Here is a 23,437-nt window from a genome sequence, read left to right as displayed (position 1 = left end):
ACTGAAGTTTCATCACCCACTCTTCGAAAACTTGAAATCAACACGTTAAATGAAACTTGTCACACACTTTATATCACTTGAGCATTTTATTTCTTTTGCACATATCTAGAAGTAATTGAATTTCAGTGGGAAGTGACTTTTTAAACAAACAATTTTTCTTGCAAGCCTTTCTATCTGAGGCAGCTCTGCTCTGTAAATCTATTCTACGCTTCCTGAGCCTATACATTCTAACAGTTTAATTCAGTATCTTGCTGTGTATTTTAGACAAGACTGTGCTACATTCAAAATACAATTTCTGTGACCGACATTCTTCTTCATTTAACAGAGTATCATATCCTAACTCTATTTTTTATAAAACACAAAATCACAAACCTGTGATCCTACTGATGAATATTTCCTTTTTTGTGGTGGTGAAGAGAGTAACACTCAAAGGTAGAGAGAATTTTAAATTCTTCCCTCATTCTCATTATGGACACAAGATAAGAAAGATGATGCAACTACAAAGAATTTCCAAAGGCCTCAATAAAAGATATAGATTCGAAGAGTTAAGATGAGCTGCAACTGGATTTTTATCTTTACTTTTGGAATTAAAAAAATACAACTGTTTCAGAAAAACAAGTTAAAGCATCTAAAGGCCATCTTATGAGATTGCAAAACATTTATTCAGTCTGAAAGATATTAATTTTCCTTATGCTTCTCTGTTTTGCCAACACATTTCATAATTTCTGCTGAGGCATGTGCATGATGCTACAGATATTTTATTTATAACCCTCTATTTTGTCTTCATTGGTGACCTTCTAACTCATAAATGTGAGCATATCAAGGAGCAGCATTGAAAATCTTTGTGATTCTGCACAGGTTCCTTAATCTAAGATTCAAGTTTCCTCATCTGTAAAACAGTAGCAATAAAACCTAAATTGTGGGGTGGTTGTGGGATAAAAAAGATCCCTGGCATAAAAAGCTGTGTAATAGATACTGGCTATTGTCATATTTTAAAAATCCTTGAACCAATGTTCTAAGAATTCATAGGCTATTTTAGGAACTGGAAGAAACTTTAATCCACTCTCATGTAATCAACTCATATATACGAGGAAATTAAAGCTTAGGTGAAGTAATCTGCCTGCAGTAGAAGTTTCTTAGTGGTAATACTAAGAGTCAAAAACAAGTCCCAGACTCAAGTGAAGTGCTGACTACCTCATCATAATTCGTCTCTCCAGGGACTTTATCTACTCCATGGCTTCATTACGGAAACAAAATGTCTAGTTCTGACCTAGCCTCTATCCTGCACTCCACACTGGCTGTCACTCTACCAACTCAATTTACACATTTCAAATTATGCTTCTCATACTCTCTCTAGCCATACTTCCTCCAGAATTCTATAGTTCCTTTAATGATGTAAATATTTTGCTATCCAACCCAGGCTCAAAGAGGTGAGGAGAAGCAAATCAACATTTTCTCTGCACCAACTACTCACTGGTCACTCTGCCAGGTCATTCACCTGTTACCTCACCTGTGAAGGAGCGTTTCATCATTGAAAGAGGAAACCAAGCTTCCAGAGAAATCTGCCTCACCTTTCCCAGCAATAAGAAGTTGTAGCGCCAGAAACTAAATCTGACCTAACCCACTTAGTCGCTGTCTACAAAACAACAAACGGATACATGTCTTTGTGTGTATACCTCCGTAATTTAAAAAAAATGGGTTATCATGTATGTTGTTCTGTAACTTTTTAAAAAATTTGACAAGAACTATATTTCCATGGCAGTTTTGCCTCATCTTGTTCATCAGCAACAAATTTTGCAAAAACATTTTATATATAACATTAAAGAAACTTACTTTTTCTTGGTTAGTAAGATAATATCTAAACTTCCAAACAAGATCTTGTTCCTCATATGTGAGTTGCTTGGTTGGTGGATAACTCACAATAATCTACAACAAAGAAAATAAGAACTACTTTTGTCAAATATATTCTTTCTATGTATTTCCATTTCATTTAAAATTTTTCATTTACTTAAATGTTTCTATTATAGTACTATGGAAGCAAGGAGACTGTACATGCAGCTGAGTAAGACTTAAATTTACTGTTCTTAACAGTCCAAAAAGGATATTATTAGGGTATAAATGGGAGAAAAAGATGAAAAGGTCATACATACTCTATGAAGTAAATAACTACAGAACTAATTTAATTCAACCAAAAACAAAACAAATCAAAATAACTAAAGCCTCCCCCCTCAACAGGAAAAATCCAAACAATAAATGTTTCTCTTGTCAAGTGACATACACAACAATGCATGTGTGCACACCAAGGACTCTCTTAGGCAATGCATCTTAGGGCCACAGGGCCAGTTTATAAGTGTGCTATATCATGAAAGTATATGCTATTTGTAGCTCTGTTTCCAGGACAAATCTATTTACTGAAAGCCCCCAAATATAATAAAACTACAGAAATATGAAATTTTTGAAATTACTTTGTGTTCATCAACCTGGGGGAAAAACAAACACACACATGGATCACATTTAAGTGAAGCAGTATCACATCAACTGTAACCAAAATATCCATTTAATTATTTTTATATTAATATTTTATAAATTCTTACGTTTAGTTGGTCTCTTGTGGCAGCATTAGGTTTGAGATCATGGTCAGAAGGTCCACTTCTTAAACTCCGGGCAAGCTTATGGTGTTTGCTCTCAACCAAGTTCTCCTATTAATTATTTTAAAATATTAATCAACAATGTAAACTTCACTAAAAGGAAATGTCAATAGCCAGTTAGAAATAGAAAATAGTTAAGATAATTTTATAATACTTAATATTTTATTTTGGTTACAACTTTAGTCTTACATGTTTTAAAAATATATCATTGTTTTGAGAAAAGGAACCTAAGGGTGCTTTATGCTTCACTAGTGCCCTAATATACATGGTGCCATTCCAGCTTCTTAAAATATCTACCCCTCATTCTCCAGAAACTCAAGGTTTATATACCCTCTTCTCCACTCAAATACTACCTTCTCTCTAAAATCTTCCCTGACAACCCAGATGAAACCATTCCCTCTTCCTATGACCTACTAATACCTTGCGATACATTGTAGTACTATTGTATTAGCAGTTTAACTTCCAATAGTAACTTGAGGGCAGAGACAATGACCATGATAATCAAGTATATATATTTGGTGCTGACTATTTCACCTATGGTCAAAATCATGTTTTAAACATGCTGTCTTTGCTTACAAGACTTTTAATTTTACTTATTTTTCCATGTGTGAATTGTTTGTTCATATCTTTTTCCTAATTTTCAATTGGCTTTTGGTCCTTTGTTCTTCATCATTTAAGAGTCCTTTAAATATCAGAGACTCAGTTCAACTACTTTTGACTTTGTTTTGGTGTTTTTGCCATACAGTCAATTTTTTAATGCAGTCAAATTTATCAATCATCTCTGTTCCTGCCTCTGGATACTGAGTCATCATTAGAAAGCTTTCCCTATACTGAGAATCAAGAACCAGTCAGGTTTCATTTTTAACATTTAAATACCTGATTCATTTGGAGGAAAAACTCATACTTGGCTTTACTGCAATATTCACTTTATTGTGGTACAGTGGAAGCAAACATGCAGAATCTTCAAATAAGCCTATACCTGTTCTCCTGAGTCCTCGCTTGATGACTACATGCCCTGGCTCTTTCAATAATTCAAATAAAATGGCTCCACAACACTACATTATCCTGATCTTATTTTTAAGTGTTACTATTTCTTGTAAAAATCTCACCTGAACTTGATTCCAAATAGCAGAAGTGGATTTATGAATCACTTTTAGATAACTGAGGTACTTACAGATATACTTGTTGAAAAGAAAGTATATTATGTGAATCTAAGTCATAATCACTCTAGATTGAAGCATTTTCTTAAGAAATTTGATAATAACTCACCATAGACATCTGAGGGTCAGGAACTTTCACTATCTCAAAGCTTGTTAAAATTGGAGATGACTCATCACCATCCTGAATTATAGTGTAACAAATTTTCAAAAAAATAAGTAAATAAAATTTAACCAAATGGTAAAAAACAAAACATGATAATGTATACTCCAATGTATTTTAATTCTATTTAATAAACATCATTCCTTCCTTTCAAAAATTAAACTTTCAACTATATTTCAAAATATATATAATTTTTTACCTTTTGCTGATGAAATATTTTGAGAAAAATAAAATCTGACAATAAAAATTTGTAATATAATTTTTAGAGATAGGAGGCCTGTAAATCAGGAGACGGTTTCTGTCTTTTTTTAAAACTTTGTTTATAATAGCAGTAGGTGAAAAATAATAGCCCAAATTGTCAAACTTAGAATAAGAAACCACAGAGCTAATTAAAATATGACACAATGGATGAGCTGCATCACTTGCAAAAACTACTAACAGGATGTTGGTAACTTTAAATAATCACAATTGAGTTCCACTCAGAAGCAGAATTGTAAGTGTGGGGTTAATGTTACTCAAATTTATACACAGTTAAGAGACTCAGCCGCATTGTTTCTCAGAGGGATAGCTACTCAACACAAAGCCAACTTGAATAACGAGAATCAGTCCATCAATTCTTAAGAACTAAAGCTGTCTTATTTTGTTGTTATTATCATTTTTGAAGAATGTTGGCTTTTATTGTGATCTGATTCAGACAAGAAAGGTAATTTAGCATAACAAAATGTCATTGCATGCACACTGGAAAAGACTAAACTAATTAAGGTTGAAATTCATTTCCTCACAATTGTACACCTAGCATCAAGTTTTTCTGTCCATTTCCAAATGCTACTATCATTTCAATTTTAGATATGTGCAACAGAATCAGGAGACGGAAAGAGGGGAAGTATTGTGACTTTACTTTAGTTCAGTAATTGAGTCTTAGAGAAAACCACAAATTCCCACAGCCGTTGTTTAACAGGCTGGTTCTCAGTCACAACACCAGAAAACACATTTATCAGCCCAACTGTGACAAGTAATCTTCACTAAGGCTATCTGTCACAAAAGACAGGTGACAAGAAAGTCTATTTCCATTAGATTCAATACACTGGCCCAGCAATCTTTACACTAAGTGGAAATATGACAGGATAGGTACACAGACATTAATTTATAGGCAATTTTTCACGAAGCAGTAGAAAGGGGTCAAGAACCTTTTCAAAAATACTTGAAATTCTTCTAATTTCTATTCTGTTATTACTTCATCTATTATCAAAACTGTCTTTGGAAAGATCCTTCACATCTCCAATGTTCTAAATTACCACCTCTATCAACATGTTTTTGCAATATAAACTCCATACAGGCAGGGAATATTGCTTTTAATGAAATTACATATGGTATAAAATGTAAAATATAATTTTATTAAAATGTATTGGTGACAAAATTTCACTCACCAACATTTCCCTTTCTTTATAAGGTCATTTTTCTAATGAATTAATAAACTAAGTTAGCCTATCTTTCTATCTCCGTCTCCCCTCCCCCCAGGAAATATCATTTATAAAATAAAAAGCTGAAACAAGTTAATGTTTCCTAATCTTTTACTAAAAAGAAGGGATATAAGCTCAATGGAAAAAATATAAATATTAACTTAAAAAATACTAGAAAAGTGATCATAAATTAACTATACAGACCCTACACTTCCATTAGAAAAACACCCTTCAAGTAATAATTTAGTTATAAATATATATATTTTAAAATCATTTGTGACAGCTTTAACACACCGAAGTTAAAATGTGATTGAAAAAGTGCTGCTTCTAATGAACAGATATACTGCATATATAAGCTTAGCTATATGCTAGAGAAAATATTATTCTATTATGCTATGGATCAAAAAAGTCTGTCCTCATTGCACTGATTTAAGCACTTGTCCTAGTATTTCTACCATAATTGCAGGTACCTGGTTCATGTTGTTTTGAACTATGCACTCAATTATTTCTGTCGTACTTAAACGAAGACGCTTCAACAAGCATTTAAGGTGCAGATATTTTCTAGTAGCTTACACATCAAACATACACCACTTTTCTTTCAAATAATGAGCAGACCAGAGGAAATCTAGAATTGTGTATGTTATCACTCAGCCTACTGATAACAAAATTTTCTTAATTCTGCATACATTATATAAATAAATGCAGATTTGTGTAGTTTTCACAAGCACACTTATGTTTGGGTCACATATAAAGTTCTAATACATTATATATATATATATACTCAAATAACAAGCAATCCTTAACTTTCCATAGCTTGTCAATTAAAAAAGGTATGATTCCCTCTTTTTCTTTTCCAAATGAAGTTTAATTGTTAATAAAGCTATTGCTTTAATATCCCACTTGCCAATTTTCAGAACAATTAATCAAAAAGTTTTTAATCTCTTGCATATTTAATGAAGTCTATAACCCAGAACTGCATTCTATGAATGATCGGCTTTTGTAATCTTATAGCTATAGGATTTGATTTGTGCATAAATAAACAGCTGCTGCTGACAGCTGTCTGCTGCTATCCTGCAACCAAATAATTCATCTCAGCAGGAACAACAATAATTTTTTTTTAATGTTTCCCTTCCCCTCTACTTTAGAGACCATAACAGTTCCAAGGCAAATACCTTTTCATAATAAACAATACCATATTCCTTATCATCGCACTTGACACATCGAAACTCAACCATCAAGTACATGAAATTGGAACTTCGTTTTTCACTCTAAAAAAAAAAAGATTTTTATGAAAAGTAATCATCTTCAACATTCTCTTAAAGGATCAATATTTATTGTTAATCCCAATTCAGTAATACATGGATCTATCAGGTAACAAATTTTCATTTCATTATTATAACTGCACTGTTTCATATAGCACTACTATCTTATTATATACAGCACTACTCTTTTACCCAGGAATGCCTACTAGTCACTTATAACTCCCTCCTAAAAGTTAATAACAGTGTCAGCTTATTCAGTATTTTATATACATTGCATGACTATTAAATTTCAAAAATAAAGATGTTCTGTACTTCTAACAATTTTAAGCAAAGAACAGCTCACCCTTAAACCATATGACTAATCTAACTATAGCAATTATTACAAGTTTTTAACAAACCAAAAGTTAAAGTGTGTAACTAAGGACTGAAGCTATTTGAGCTTAACAGATATTTTATACGTTTTTCATAATTTATAAATGGTCTTGAGATGACGTGCAGTCATTTGTAGAAATTTTATCAATTTTTAAGTACACTGGAAAACAGTTACTTTCTCCTTAACATGAAAAATGTTGATTCTGTTAAAAAATTTGCACACCCCAAAAGCAAATACTATGTTAATACAGGAGTGAAAATCAAATGAAGACTAAGAGGGTGACTAGTCTTGACCAAAACAGTTTTAAATCTACATGTATAAAATCATATAAAGGTCGAAGGAGGTCACTTAAATTATCAGCTTTATAAAGCATATTATCATCTATTCTGGTAAATAATGGTCTCCTATCTTTTAAGGAGTAGGGGTATAAATAATGAGAAAGGCTGAGCAAAGTAAGTCCTAACATTACATTTTCTGTCCTAGGGGAACCTAAATTGAAGAATAATGAAAAAATTATAATAGCAAAGCATTTTGATTGAACTGTTTTTGTAATGTGACTATTATAAAAATTCAAAAAAGTAAACTTTTCTTCCAGTTTGAATATATGAGAATGTACTATGAATAAATTTGGAAAAGATGCCCAGTATTCATACTGAATATAAATGGTGTTAAACTCCACTAATTTGTTTTTGTTTTTTTTAAAGGAATAATGCCAGAATAAAACTTTTATAAGTGTTCATTATAAAAATGAAAAATGTCTTTTTCCACCTCCTGAAAACTTTTCAAAGAATAGTGATCTGTGGTGGTCTCCATAAGCTAGGCATGTCACAAAACTGATACTCCTCTCTTTCCTAATGTGACTAATATAATTGTTATTTCTGCTCTCTACATACCGAATGTTAGACCAAATAGTATTTCAGTGTAAATACACAAAAAAGAAAATAATGTGTTCTCACTTTTAGAAAGTTTCATTGAAGTCATCTTTAGTTAAACATATTCTAGACCAATACATAAGAACAAGAAATAAATCAACTACTTGAGCTTTGCAACTTTATTAAGGTGCAGTCTTATACACAGTACATAAAACAAGAGTATCTTAACTGGGGAGAGAACTTGCTAAAAACAATTGAAGGTAACTGAAGTGAAGAGGTAGTAGTACTGTTGATAGATTTATCTAATATTGATTTGAACTTGAATATGAGCTGTCATATGGAGATAGAACACACAAATGAAGCATCAAACTTACACAGGATTCACTTATGTAATATTTGGTACACATAATATCCACAATCTACTTCATGGCTGGATATAGCAATAAGATATAAGAAAGGAATATATCCCAAGTTTTCCACTTATTAGCACAGAACTCCCTAAACCACAAGTTATCCCAATAACCCCACATTTGTGAGATACCTGGCAATAAATAATTCTTCTCAAAAAATTCTTGATTTAGATACTTTAGAGAAAATATTTTGAAACAAAAAAGAGGAATACAACCCACCTCATTTATCATTTCAATTTCTCTAAATGTCAATCTGTCCAGCCAATCTACTTTCACCATGTGTCCTTGTCGATGAGCTTTGGTGAGCTGCAAAACAAATATAATGAAGAAAATGTTAACACATATATCATAGGAAGGAGGGGAAAGAACAGCGTGCCCATTACTTCCTTTTAGCATCATACTGGAAGTACTAGCAAATGTAATAAGAGAAATTGGGAAGAAAGAAATAAAATTGTCTTTGTTCACAGATGACATGATCATCTATGTAGAAAATATGAAATAATATACAAAAAAAACCCCAAAACACCCTCCTAGAACAGCAATTATAGCAAGGCTTCAGAATACAAGGTAAATATATAAAAGTCAATTACTTTCCTATATACCAGTAATAAATAAGTGGAGTTTAAAGTAAAAAACAGAGGTGTACAAATGATCTCTTAATAAAGCAGTTATTTTTTAAAAAGCATCACTTATACTAGCACCCTGAAAAATGAAGTTGGTAAAAATCTAACAAAACATGTAAAAAACATATGAGGAAAACTACAAACCTTTGATAAATGAAAAACAAACACAAACAACCAACTACACAAATGAAGAGATATTTCCGTTCATGGATAGGAACACTCAAAATTGTAAAGATTTCGATTCAACCCAACTTGATCTATAAATTTAATGTAATCCCAGTGAAATACCCAGCAGATTATTTTGTAGATAACAAAATGACTATAAACTTATATGGAAAGGCAAAAGATCCAGAATAGTCAACAAGATACTAAAGGAAAAGAACAAAATTGGAGGGTTGACACTACCCAACATCAAGAATTATTATAAAGCTACAATAATCAAGACAGTTTGGCATTGGCAAAAGAACAGACAAATATATTAATGAAGGAAAGAGCCTGGAAATAGACCCACATAAATATAGTCAACTGATCTTTGACAAAGGAGCATAAGCAATACAATGGAGCAAAGATAGTCTTTTCAACAAAAGGACTAACTAGACATCCACATACCAAAAAATGAATCTAGAAACAAGATTTATACCCTTCAAAAACTGACTTAACATGAATACAGAGACCTAAGCGTATAATGTAAAACTATGAAACTCCTTGCTGTAACTTCTGCTTTGTAAAAGACGCTGCCAAGAGATTAAGAAGACTAGCCATTGATGAAAAAAAATATTTGCAAGATACACCTAATAAAAGGACTATTACCCAAAATACACAAAGAGCTATTAAAACTCAACAATAATAAGCAACTGGATTAAATAATGGCCCTTTTAATAGACAACTCATACAGATGACAAACATGCATATGAAAAGAAATGCCACATCATATGTATCAGAAAAATGCAAATTAAAAGAAGATATCCCTAAACACCTATCAGAATGGCCAAAATCTGAAACACTGATATCAAATGTAGGTGAGGGTATAGAACAACAGGAATTCTCATTCACTGCTGATGAGAATGCAAAATGGTACAACTCTTTTCTGGCAGTTTCTTACAAAACTAAACAATCTTATCATATGATCCAGGAATTGTGCTCCTTGGTATTTATCCAAAGGAGTTGAAAAATTTCGTCCACACAAACGCCTACATGTGAATGTTTATAGCGGCTTTATCCATAACTGCTAAAACTTAGAAACAATTAAGATGTCCCTCAAATAAATGGATAACTGTGGTACTCCAGACAATGGAATATTATTTGGCAGTAAAATAAAATGAGCCATCAAGCCATAAAAAAACATGGGGGGGGGGGGGGGGAAGAAAAGACTTGGAGGAAACTTAAATGTATTATTACTAAGTGAAAGAATCCTGTCTGAAAGCTACATACTGTATGATTCCAACTATATAATATTCAGGAAAAGATAAAACTATAGAGACAATAAAAAGATAAGTGGTAACTCAGGGTTAAGAAGGGAAGGAGAGTTGAAAAGTGAAGCACAGAAGAGTTTTAGGACAGTAAAACTACTCTCAATGATAACTGTAATGATGAATATGTGTCATTACACATTTGTCCAAGCCCACAGAATGTATAACACAAAGATTGAACCCTGAAGTAAACTAGGAACTTTGGGTGATAATGATGTGTCAATGAAGGATCAGGGGTAGGGCACATCTGGCCTGCAGGTCTTGGAAATCATTTGGTCTGGCCCTGCCAAGACAATCACAGGCAGGACTCGAAAGTCAATACGTCTAGGAGCTTTTTCATAGCAACAATAATTTTGTATGGTCCATTTTAAATAACCAAATGGCCCTTGGCAGAAAAAAGGTTCGCCACCCCTGATGTAGGCACATCAACTGTAACAAATGTACCACTCTGGTGGGGAATGTTGATAACAGAAGCTCCGCATATGTGGGGGCAGAAGGTATATGAGAAATCTCTGCACCTTCTCTTACTGTTGCTGTGAACCTAAAACTGCTCTATGATAGTTATGTCACCTTCACATTTGCTGTTTCCAGACGTAACAGAAACCATACACAACTACAGGATAAGAAGGACTTGGCTAGTGACTCATCAGTATGTTTTCTTAAACAAAAACAATTCTTTAAAAAAATTTAAATATCCACAATCTGTCATCTAGATATGCTAAAAGAAAAGTAATTTTCACTCCCTCCAGAATCCATCTTTGCTGCTAAAATACATCACTTCCTATGTAGCATATTCTTAGCTTCCACATATGAATACTAAAGATGACCATTCTCAACCTTAGGAATAGCAACCAAAGAACATATGGTCAGGATAGTTGTACCGTAAGTTGGTAAAGCCACTTTGGAAAAGTTTAAAAGATCCTAGATACAGTCACATTTGTGCATCATTATTTGCAATACTGAAATTTTAAGATATAAAAAAAATGTAGCCTGGGCAGGCGTGGCTCAGCGGTTGGGCGTCGACCTAGGATCCAGGTGATCGGGGTTCGATTCCCGGTCAGGGCACATGCCCGGGTTGCGGGCTCAATCCCCAGTTGGGGGTGTGCAGGAGGGAGCCAATCAATGACTCTCTCATCACTGATGTTTCTCTCTCTCCCCCCCTTCTTTCCTCTCTCTGAAATCAATAAAGATATATTTTTTTTAAAAAAAGTAAATGTCCATCAACAGTGGGAACTGTTAAGTAAAGTATAGTAAACACACACTATGAAATACTACAATCAATATACCCTGATAGGGAAAGATCAGTACAGTACAGCTAAATGCAAAACCAGCTGCAAAATGAGAGGTACCACTTACGCTATGACTGACTGTTTACAAGTCTGTCTCCTGCACCAGACTCTGAGGCTAAGAGCAGAATTTCTAGATGTTTCTCTGCCTGAATTAGTTTTATAATTTCTGCAGAACTGGAAAGTTACAACTCAAAATGTCCCTAGCCATTTGAGCTATTTACCTATTACTATGTAACAAAGCACCCCAAACCTTAGTGCCTCAAAACAACATTCATTTTATTATTTCTCTTGATTTTTGGAGAAGTCAAAAGGTCATCTTTTTGAGGGACATCTGAATTTTTTTTTCTTCTATTGGTATAGCAAACTCACATGAATCTGCTGTCATTTGGTGGCTGAAGCTTCACTCACATTTCTAATGCCATTGTGGAAAAAAGGGTGGGCTCAGTTGGGAAACCAGGGTGGTGGGCCTTTTTCTTTCTGCTTGTACTCTCAGTGCTGCTCCCTCTCCAAGTGGTCTTTCCAACAGGGTAGTGGGACCTCTTACATGGTGGCTCATTGTTGCCCAAACTGCAAAAACAGAAGCTATCAAGCTGTCTTAAGGGTTAGGCCTAAAACAGGTGTCACTTCAGCTTCACTGTATTGGTTAAAATGAGTCACAGGGCTAGTGAAGATCAAATGCAGAATGATGTGAGTATCCAGAGGCATGTTTCATTGGGGACCTTCTTTGGAGATTACGAAGCAGAACACGTATTTATTGGAAAGTCCAAGCATACAATACAACTGACTGCTCAATTGCAAAAGAGCAAAGAGAGAGACTATGGCACTGGAAAGTCACCTCTTGGCTGGGCTTTAGGCAGCAGGGAGAGTCTAGAATTAGGTATCATAATTCCTAAATGACGGCGCCTGCCTTCCTCTCCAAAATAACCTCCCACAATTCTCCAAGTGACACACTATACTCCAACCACCCTCTTCAGTTCTTCAAGCCATAAAGCCTTTACTTTTACGACTCAACGCAGACTGAATAAATATTTTACTAAAATGTATTAAAATTTTATAAAACTATAAAGCACTCTGTAAAGTTTAGCAGCTATTGTAATTAGCCCATAATTTATGTCACTTCATCTCTTATGGGCACTGATAACATTGTAGACAGACTTGTTGTTCTCTCCATGCTGGGAACATCTATAAATCATGAAGGCCAAAAATGAACTTTAACAATTTATATTTCATTTTGAGTCTGAAATGTCAGTGACCTAGATCTTTCAAAAGAGAAAATCTGCATTGTGTTAAACAGCAGGATAAAACTAGTACAATCTGTTTCAAATCACGTGTGAAGAAATAATCCTCACTAGGGTGCCCATCCTTGGAAGAAGATAAGTCAAGAAATCAGTTAAAGTGTCCTCTCTTTTTAAGGAACACAGGTTTCTACAGAATTCACGAGAAGCCACATAGAGCTCGGAAGAGAAGCCCACTGTCACAGAAATAACAGCATAATTATTGAGCTCTAACTTCTCCAAGAATAACAGCAAGGGGTTTGAAAGCTACTTAAATAAAAGAATCCGGAAGAACTGAATAACAACATGCCCAGGAAACTGGAGTACTAATCATGTATTATCAGATTTAGTAGTAGGTCAGAAATGATGTCTCAGACTAGTAGGTGTTCAATACAAGTACTAAGGTCAGAATTAAAAGTAGGCCAACTTGCTACACTGTATAGAGACTAAGAACAGTAGGGAAAACCAATGTCAAACCAAACAGTGACCCCTGGGAAAAGAAAAATTTCCATGATCAACACAACTCATAATTCAGTGCTCCTCATTCATATGTGGCCCTACTAGACTATAAGCTTCTCCAGTGCTAGAGCTATGAATAGTTCACAGAATCTAGCATTTATTTGTTAAATGAATATTTCTATTTACTGAAAGGCCTTTCAATGTGGAAGGGTGACAGAATGGAAAACAACTGTTTGTATATTTGGAATTCTGCTAAAGAGCTTGGGGAACTGATGGGAGGAGGGGGAGAGTAATTCTCTAAAACAAAGCTAAAAAAAAAAAACTATTCACATCCTGGGTCACTTTTCCCTAGTATTTGTATAGAAACCCACCTCATTTTATTGCACTTCAGATGTTGTGGTTTTCATTTATTTATTTTTTACTAATTGAAGGCAAAACTCTCTACCAGCAAAAAGACCATGACTTTATTGTGGTGGTCTGGAACAGAACCCACAACATCTCCAAGGTACACCAGTACTCTCAACATAAATATGTATTACTTAATTGTTGTTGTAAGTTTCAAACAAGACATCTGCTCTGAAGATAATCATAGAATGTTAAATAAAAGAAGCTAGTTCCCTGCCCTCACAGAACTTGAAAGTAGGAAGGGGTTAGCCATTCTCATGATAAATGCCGACATGGGTCACTAACAATGAAACCATAATATGAAAGTAATGAACTATAATGGGGCTCTTGAAAAGGCCTCTCAGGCACATTAACATTCAAGCTGAGACTTAAAGGAAAAGGAATCAGCCAAACAACAGGATGACCTCTTCCAGGCAGGAGACAGCTTGTCTGCCAGCTTGTCAGGAAGCCTGAGGTGCCCAGGCATTACAGAAAGATCAGGATGGTGGTCCTCAGTAAATATTTAACGAAATGAATCAAGTTCTCTTCACGGTGGAAAGTAGGAAGCTCTATACAAGCATGAGATGCTTACTGGAAATCAACTTTCTTGAAGTCATCATGATCTAGACTTTTCTTTACAGTAGAGATGACATTTTAAAAGCCCAAAAGGGAAAGGTAAAAGGAGAGGGCGAGGAGTACTAAAACACAGCGCTACCGTTTCAGATCTGCCCAGGGATCTGTAGAGGTAAGTGGGGAGAGACACACAGGCTCAAAATGAAACTCAAGAGAATGAATTCTGCCTTACAAATTTTCCTTAGCCAGTTCTTTCCATATTCACATACCTACTTTATCTTAAAAAAAAAAAAAAAAAAAAAAATTAAAACCCATGAACAGGTATTTATCCACAATACCAGATATGTGGCCCAAGTTCACAGATGCTATGAAAAGTGGATTAGTTTTGTTTATTGAGATGATATAATTGCTTAAGGAGTTTAATATCTGTAAAAAAAAAAAAAAAAGATGAACACATGAGAATATAACTGATAGAATACAAAAACTCAAAGATGTATACAAAAGTTTGATTCTGACTTTAAGCACCCACACACAACGTTAACTACGTCTGATAACTTGGTGATATAGTATATGAGCAAGTCAAATAAGCCATTTAAAAACAACTCAAAACACCAAGCCTTGCACTAGCCAGAAGGTTTCGGGTTCAATTCGCAGTCAGGGCACATACCCAGGTTTCGGGTTTGACCCCTGATCAGGGTGTGTACGGGAAGCCACTGATTGATGTGTCTCTCTCACATCAATGTTTCTCTCTCTCTCTCCCTCTCTCCCCCTCCCTTCTTCAACTCTTCTCTCTCTAAAGTCAATAAAAACATATCCTTGGGTGAGGATTAAATAAAAGAAAAAAAAAAGAACAAGCCTCACTTTTTATTTTAAAGCCAACAGAAAATTTAAAGGGGGTAAAAGCTTTACAAAAGCATAGAGTTGCAAACACTCTGAGTATCCAACCAGAGGATTGCTGAAATGAATTATGGCATATCTGTACTTGAAGGCTTCACAAACATGTTGTACTAGTACACTAAGTACTCACTTAAGCAAAATTACCTATAACAAAACAAATTTTACCATAGTCTAACTGATATAAAGAAGAGTTAAATTCCTATGGCACCTAATCAACATTATAAGGAAATGCATCATTTGAGGATCTGCTGTATCTTAAATGACCTAAAACAATTTTGAGATACCATTAGGTGTAAAAGCAGAATTCAATTAAGCTTACACACCGTATGATCTCAGTTTATAAGTATCTACAAATACATTCACACATAACACACATACTAATTTACTGAAAGCGTATCAACCAAAATACTGATGGTTATCTCTGGGCAGAGGGTCAGAGGTGTGCTTTAATAATCTTCTACTGTGGTAGAAAATGTATATTACCTTTGTAATAAGAAAAAATAATGTTATTTTTAAACTAAAGCTATTTTTAAAACAATTCATTGGGCAAAAATCTCTGTTGAGAAAACCACTAAAGATTAGCATTTATTAAGATATACTAAATAGTTATTTTACCTCATAATAAAAACCCATTTGATTAATATAACTTCACCATATGAAATGAAAACCAGGTACTGCCCAGCCAGGCATGGCTCAGCAGTTGAGCATCGACCTAGGATCCAGGAGATCGAGGTTCGATTCCCCGTCAGGGCACATGTGCAGGCTCGATCCCCAGTTGGGGGTGTGCAAGAGGCAGCCGATCAATGACTCTCTCATCATTGATGTTTCTATTTCTCTTTCTCCCTCTCCCTTTCTCTCTCTGAAATCAATAAAGACATATTTAATACAAAACAAAAAGAAACAAAAAAAACAGGTATTAACATAATTGTTCTCTCAAATTATTTCTTCCAAGGGCCTTTCAATTAGGTCCAACCAATGAACTATATTAATTAAATGACGCTACCATCGTCAATATGTGGTTACTTGGCTTATATACACACATGCTTTCTTAGGGAATCTAAGGGGGAATATAATGACAAAGCTGTATATTTTTTACCCTTTTTTTCTCTGCCACTTAAAAAACCACCACAAATAAACAGAAAAGATCCATTCTGCTTTGTCACCAGACAGAAAACTTTTAGATTCACAGAGCCTATGTGAATGTTCAAAATTTCTCTCTTAAAGCATTCCTTAAGGATATTGGCCAGCCCGGCCGGGCATGGCTCAGTGGTTGAGCGTCGACCTAGGATCCAGGCGATCAGGGTTCGATTCCTGGTCAGGGCACATGCCCGGGTTGTGGGCTCGATCAATGACTCTCTCATCATTGATGTTTCTGTCTCTCTCTCTCCTTCTCCTTTCCTCTCTCTGAAATCAATAAAGATATATTTAAAAAAAAAAAAAAAAAAGGATATTGGCCAATAAAAATGCCTGGTACTACCATATGTAAGACTATTTTGTTTCCCAACATGATCATACAGGGTTGGGTTTATTCAACAATCTTATATGTTGCTCCTCTAAATTCCTTCAAGTTAAAGGCCATAATATAACTCTTTCAACTCTTAACACTTCCTTGAGCCTAGACTACAACTGAGCTAAATTAATAAATAGTCATTGAACAATTGAACAGAACACCATTATCCCTCAGCCAGTCTATTTGCATAATACACTACGGTTTACTCATAAGTTCCCATTATTAAAAAATATAATTCCTCAATAAATATAAGACAATGGGTGTTATCAAATAAAATACAAGCGATGCAGTAATTTATGATTCAAAACAAAATGTAGTTGTATAAAAGAATTTACTTGAACTACTGAGTAAAAAAAGAGTTGTGTGTGTAGCTTAGGGAATCTGCACACAAGCCAGTGTATTTAATTCTTAGGACGCAGTGGAGCGCCTTCAGCTTCCTGATTAACAGTCTTAGCCACAAATCTTCAATTTTACTTTGAAACTTTACACAGAAATCTTACTCAGGAAGAGCAGTCTTTGCCTCATAAAAGTTTCATTCAGCTAAACTCACAGATTAATCTAATCTTAAAACCATGGTACTTTCTATTTTTTCTGGCAGGAATTATAGCTGTAAAGACAGACATAAATCAGTATTATTTTAGGGTTCAATCTTCCCTTCTCAAAAACTAATTGTCTACTTGCTACCATTAATTTCAAGAAAAATCGAAAAGTTTAGACAGTCTTAGACAACAGTAAGCAAACCAAAATGACTAATAGAAAAGATTCTACTATGTATCATTAGGAATACATTTCTAAGAGATTCCCAAATCCTTCTTTTATGACACAAAAGAATGGCAACACATAATCGAATAAGCTATGCTTATAAAAGTTACACATATTATTTAGAAAAAAACAACAACTGTAGCTAAGAGGTATTTTTGATGTCAATAGTGCCACTAAACAAGTTTCATAGCCTTGAATAATTTCAGCATCTGTCATCATACTCTGTTATTACTGTCATTTACAAACATTTGAGAATAAATATAAAACAAAATGAAACTTTTCTGCCCAACTCAAATTTTATAGCCAGGATCCTTGGGTTTTTTGTTGTTGTTGTTTTTCATTTTTAAAGCAACAAATTTCTCCATTAACACTTTTGATCACTGTTTGCCTTCCTCTAAAATGTAGACATTAAAAAAACAGAAGATTTTGTTTGTTTCTTGTCATTAAAGTACATTATTACAGAAAAAATACACAAATGGGGCATTTACATTTTTGTGGCAACATGAAATTATTTTTACTGTACTCATTACTATATAGTCAAGTCTCATTGGCTTGTTTTATATTGTGGATAAAATGTAAATGGAATAACCACACATACAGACAAAATCCTGTATGCATTTTGTATGCCCATTTACTTAGATGTGGGTTACATATTATGAATAGCAGATTCGCATTCCTAAATTGCTATACCTAGTCTAATAACTGCAATGCATATACTATTCACACCATAACTAATAGCAGTTCATAAGTGAACTGGTTGGAAGATACAAAACTACAGATTATCAAGTTGCCTCTGCTATAACCTCAATCATTATCACCATGGGGGGGGAAAAATGACACTTCTTTATGTGAGGAGACCCAATCAAGTACAGATATTACAAAGAATAACTTCCCAAGAAAAGCCCTACCATAAAATCAATTAAAAGTATCTCTAGGGACTTAGTAGTCTATTCTGAAAACAATAAACTATGTAATAACAATGAGGAGAAAAGATCATTAATAGGTCCTATTAAATACTTTATTGTATTAAACTAGTTTTACATGAATATTATTCCACATAGCTGCTTCAAGGTAGAAATGTATTCAGAACCCAAGAAAAGTAACTGATCTGAGGTGGTTTCCTTTTCAGAATAGCTAAAAAATGTTAATAATAAGGGCATTATTATGATTCTTATAATTAACAAAAATAATGGAGCCCAACTAACCACACTTTATTAATGAAAAATAATCACAAATACAGAAATAACTAGTTATTCAATGAGCCAGAGTTAAAACTATAAATCAGGTATTTTGACTGCCAGTCTTTCTATCCAGTTATAATGTATCTTATTATTATTTTAATCTTCCACCAGTTTTGATAGTTCTATTAATTTTAAAAGCACAAAATGAAACATAATGCTTCCATTTTTCAAAACACCTCCTTGGATTATCCCATGTTCCCCATTTCTCTAAAATCTAACTACAAAATGCCATTATGTGCATAAAGATTTTTAAATCCAAATAAATCATCAATTTGATAATCTATTCTAGTATTTGTAATTAAAAAATGATGCCCAGCTTATAACAAAACTCATTTCTTAAATCATATTTCTAAAAGCCAAAACATTTGCTAACCTTATTTTCCAATAAATCCTTTCCCTTCTCTAGGGTCATCTAACATCAACATCAGATAAGTAAGTAATGTTGGGTTTGACTTCCAGTTTCAATAATGTAAAAGATGAAGATAAACTGAAAATCCTCCCATAGCAAACAACTAAAAAAGTGAAGTAACAGTAAAACAGGTATAACAATTTTGGAAAGTAAGCCTTGCAAAAGGTGAGTTTGCAATCTAAAATTACAATCCAATGAAAGCTGAAGTTAATAATCAAAATAAAAACTAGACTATATCCATCAGAGATTCATATAATAGAATATTTGAAATAAAATAACTATTCCAAAAACATTAACATAAAAACATAAATCAAGGAATCAAAACACAAGAAAAGTACAAGATGTAATTTATTCCTATGGCTACACAGTAAGCCTTCATAGTTGGTCAAGTAATTCTTCCCTCTCTGTTCTCCTTTTTCAAACACAAATGGCTTTATAAAATGGAGCTACAAAATCTGCTGAGATCAGTATGATATATCATCAAAACTAGAGAAGGGAAGTAAAAGAAAGGAAAGTTATAAGCAATTACCACTTATGAAAACAGAAAATTAGCAAATACAATCAAGCAATTAAAGTATATCATGACCAATCAGGATTTATTCCAAGATGTAAGAACAGTTTAACACAGAATATCTATTAGTGCAATCCACTACATTATTAAGTGTTTCAGGCCTTCCCCACCCCAAGATCAGTAGATGGGAACTTGTAGGACTTAGAAGCAGCTGTAAATCATACCTAAGATTGAATATAGCAACACAGAAAGAATATACAGGTAGATGGCTCATTAATGGAAAAAGATACAGGTGGGGTCTCAGCAAAACCGTGCACAAGTTTCCTGTGCTTTCCCCTCCCAGCCCAGGAAGAGACACACTTGAGTGTGCTTCTTTATCTAGCAAGAGAAACACAGCCTAGAAAAGGCATTTGAGAGTCAGAGGTTAAGGTTTTTATTGGGGGCTAGTTACACAAGCATTTTCTCTTTCAACTATCAAAATTATAGACTCCTGGAACAAAAGCAGGTGCTCGCCATAAATCACAACGTACAAACAGCCTAGGCACAGTGAAACATCTACACCAGTTAGGGAATGTTTCAGAAGCCCAGTTCTGACACACCAGCCAAGGGCCATCTTTGCAAGTAGGTCCTTCTAAAAATAACAGCCTCGGGCCTGCTATATTGTTTTCTGCACATTAAGTAATTAAAGGAGGGGGGAAATGGTCAAAAGGATCTTACAAAGTTTTTGTAAAGTTTCAACACTCATTCGTCATATAGAGTTTTGGTAAAATAAAAGAGAACTTTCTTAACCTGATAAAAGAAATACACCAAGAACTAATAGCCAACATTCTTACCAAATGGTTAAATGTAAGAAGCATTCTCATTAAAGTCAGAAACAAAACAAGGATGCCTCTACTACTTTTCCTATTAGAAAATGTACCAGAGTTTCTTGTACTAGTAAGTACAAAAATAGTTCAGAAATGTTGTTGGATACATGATTAATAAACAGAAATCAATATATTCCAAAATTCCTATTACTACCTTTTTACCAACCTAAAAATATAATCTTCAGAAGATACTTACAATAGTAACAAAAACACATAAAATTTAGAAATAAACCAATGAGAAAATGTATAGATCTTCATCTTGAAAATCTAACAATTTCACTCCTTGATTTCTACACTAAAGAAACTCAAAAGCATAAGGAGACACATACAAGAATATTTATTTAGCGCTGTTAATGCAAAAAGCTGAAGTTGTTGAGAGAATAAATAATAAACTGACTTATTCATGCACTGGAATACCACACAATAGTTTAAATGAAAGCACTTGAGCTATACAGATTAACATAGATAAATTGCAAAATAGCATCAAGTATAAAAAAGCAAATTATGAAATGAAAGAATGAGGGAAATCTTTACAAATGTCTATGATTTTTTGAATCATTTATTAAAAAGATGTAAAACAAATAAAGCAAAATGTTAACATATGATCAATCTAAAGAGTGAATACATGGATGTCTATTACATTATTTTAGAGACTTTTCTGTTTGAAGCGTTTCCTAATAAAAATAAAAAATTTAAATACATATATACATAATTTTAAAACTCAGACATTTAACTTACCAGGACTGGGAAAACTGAATAAATCTAGAGTCTGAATGCCTTCTTACCTGCTCTTCTCACCGATCTTGTGCTTTTATTACGACTTCACCAAGTTATTTGATTAACTGCCTAGGCTAAAAAGTACTTTGATAAAGAAGATAAAACTCAATTAAATTAGGTTGTCTAACACAGACCTACTTCTTCAATGTGATTTTAGAGTCTTCAAAACAAAAGGAAAAATATAAATATTCTGTGATCCTTAGGGCTTTTTCCTTCAAAATGTCAGACAATTCTTGTCATAAGCCCTTCTGATGTCCAGTCCAAATTACCTCTTGAGAAACACTGTCACTTTGGGGTTGAATTCACTGAATCTCTTTTTTAAGTTCTCAAATCAATAGGATGTTTGCCTTTCTTCAAACATGTTGAGAACTGTTTTCTCAGAGTCCAAGACTAACTTCTAATTTGTACTATTATTCTATCCCTTGACTATAATTGCAATCCCAAAGTATAATGGGACAACTTTAGTTTTTTCCTAAAGTTCCTTTTATTCCCCTTTCACCAAGTGATTCCTTCACATGAATTATTATTAGTCTTAGAGTAGCCATGCCTTTTTATTACTTAACCTTCTGAAAAATTATCCTGTGATCAAGCAATAATTTGATAAAAGCTTGGGTTGAATAAAAGAGACTCCTTCACCAATATTAACTTTCTAGCTGCATCATTTTTTGCGATCACACAAAGGAACTAGCAGTGGCTTCCTCTTCATGGCTCCTAAAATGTTTCCAAAAGATTATCAGCATCTGTTCTTCTTTTACATTTAAAAAATTTTTAATTTATTAATTTGAGAGAAAGCAGAGGGAGGGAGAGACAGAGAAAGAGAGATTTGTTGTTCCACTTATTTATACATTTACTGGTTGATTCTTGTATGTGCCCTATCTGGAGATCAAACCCCCAACCTTGGCCTATCGGGACTCCACTCTAAAGGACTGAGCTATCCAGCCAGGGCAGCATCTGTTCTTCTGGCCTTCTCCTTAGTAAAGGTTTCTCACATGTCTGTACCCTGAAGTTCCTACCATGTTGTTTCTTTAAACAACATATATCCTGTTTGCAGTCATGTTTCCTTTTCTCCTAAATCTTAGCTCTTTGAGATCTAGAGGTGAAAGAAATCTTAAGAGTGACTGTTTTTTACTGCTTTTAATTTATGCATTAACACCAACTGAAGCCGTAAGTATTGTTAAAACTCCAGTTCATTCATAGCACAAATATGTAATAGGTGCTCACTCATCACAGGCTAGTCGCTATTTACTGAGTTACTGGGCACCATCTTTTTATGTCATACCTGAGGACCTCCAGGTGTATAAGATTTGGATATTGCGACTTATCTTTGGAAAGACATTTAATAAAGAATTTAAAGACCTGATTTTAAGTCCTGGTTCTATAACTTAGTAGACATAACCCTAAATAAATCATTTAATTTCCTCAAGCTTCCATCTTTTCATGAGTTTAAAAACAAAGTACGTTTCATAAGTTTGTGTCAGGCTCAGAGTAGGCCACCCCCAAATATCCACAATGGCATATTGATTACTTTGAATTAAAGTTACTGGACAAGCAACCAAGGCAAAAACGGAACATGGACCCTAACTTGTCTCCTTGAATCAGGAAATAAATCTCCTCTGTGAAAGATGGCCTCCTTGCTCCAGAGGGGCTAAGAGAGACACCCTAAGGCTAAAGTTAAGGAATCTAGGGCCAAAACGCTTACATAAACGAACTTTGTTACTCCTTTACTAATTTACTACCCAAGTCCAGATTTTGTTTAGAGTTCTCACTAATGAGCACCCAAAGCTATGGTGCCTTGTCCTGTCATTTCTTCATAAATTTATTGTTTGGCTAAAAAATATAAAAAGCTGGCTGGTTCATCATTTCAGAGAGCATCATCGATCCTCTCCTATGCACACATATTAAATTGATTCTTCTCCTATTAATCTTAGGTCTTGTGTCAATTTTATTTGTCTACCATAGAAATCAAGAAGAGTAGACGGGGGCATTTCTCCCTCCCTAAGCTATGTTACAAATCCGATCATTACACTTGTTAGAATAAAATGAAAGTA

The 23,437-nt window shown here is 34.0% G+C and overlaps 1 protein-coding gene across 3 annotated transcripts in view; it reads right to left on the bottom strand.

The window, feature by feature from the left end:
- The window catches only part of PIK3C3 (phosphatidylinositol 3-kinase catalytic subunit type 3), a 110,281-nt gene that overhangs the window by 65,921 nt on the left and 20,923 nt on the right, over positions 1 to 23,437 (bottom strand). For all 3 annotated transcript variants that reach the window (XM_016225034.2, XM_016225035.2, XM_016225036.2), the window contains exons 5-9: positions 8,565 to 8,651; positions 6,601 to 6,696; positions 3,918 to 3,989; positions 2,595 to 2,699; positions 1,834 to 1,926 (exon numbers count right to left, since the gene is read on the bottom strand). In XM_016225034.2, the coding sequence (XP_016080520.1) occupies positions 1,834 to 1,926; positions 2,595 to 2,699; positions 3,918 to 3,989; positions 6,601 to 6,696; positions 8,565 to 8,651 (453 nt within the window). The remainder of the gene's footprint in view (positions 1 to 1,833; positions 1,927 to 2,594; positions 2,700 to 3,917; positions 3,990 to 6,600; positions 6,697 to 8,564; positions 8,652 to 23,437) is intronic.

The sequence above is a fragment of the Miniopterus natalensis genome, chromosome 7, assembly GCF_054644295.1.
Source record: "Miniopterus natalensis isolate mMinNat1 chromosome 7, mMinNat1.hap1, whole genome shotgun sequence".
Classification (NCBI taxonomy): domain Eukaryota; kingdom Metazoa; phylum Chordata; class Mammalia; order Chiroptera; family Miniopteridae; genus Miniopterus; species Miniopterus natalensis.
The sequence above is the reverse complement of the archived record's forward strand: the minus strand, read 5'-3'. Positions and strand labels throughout refer to the sequence as shown.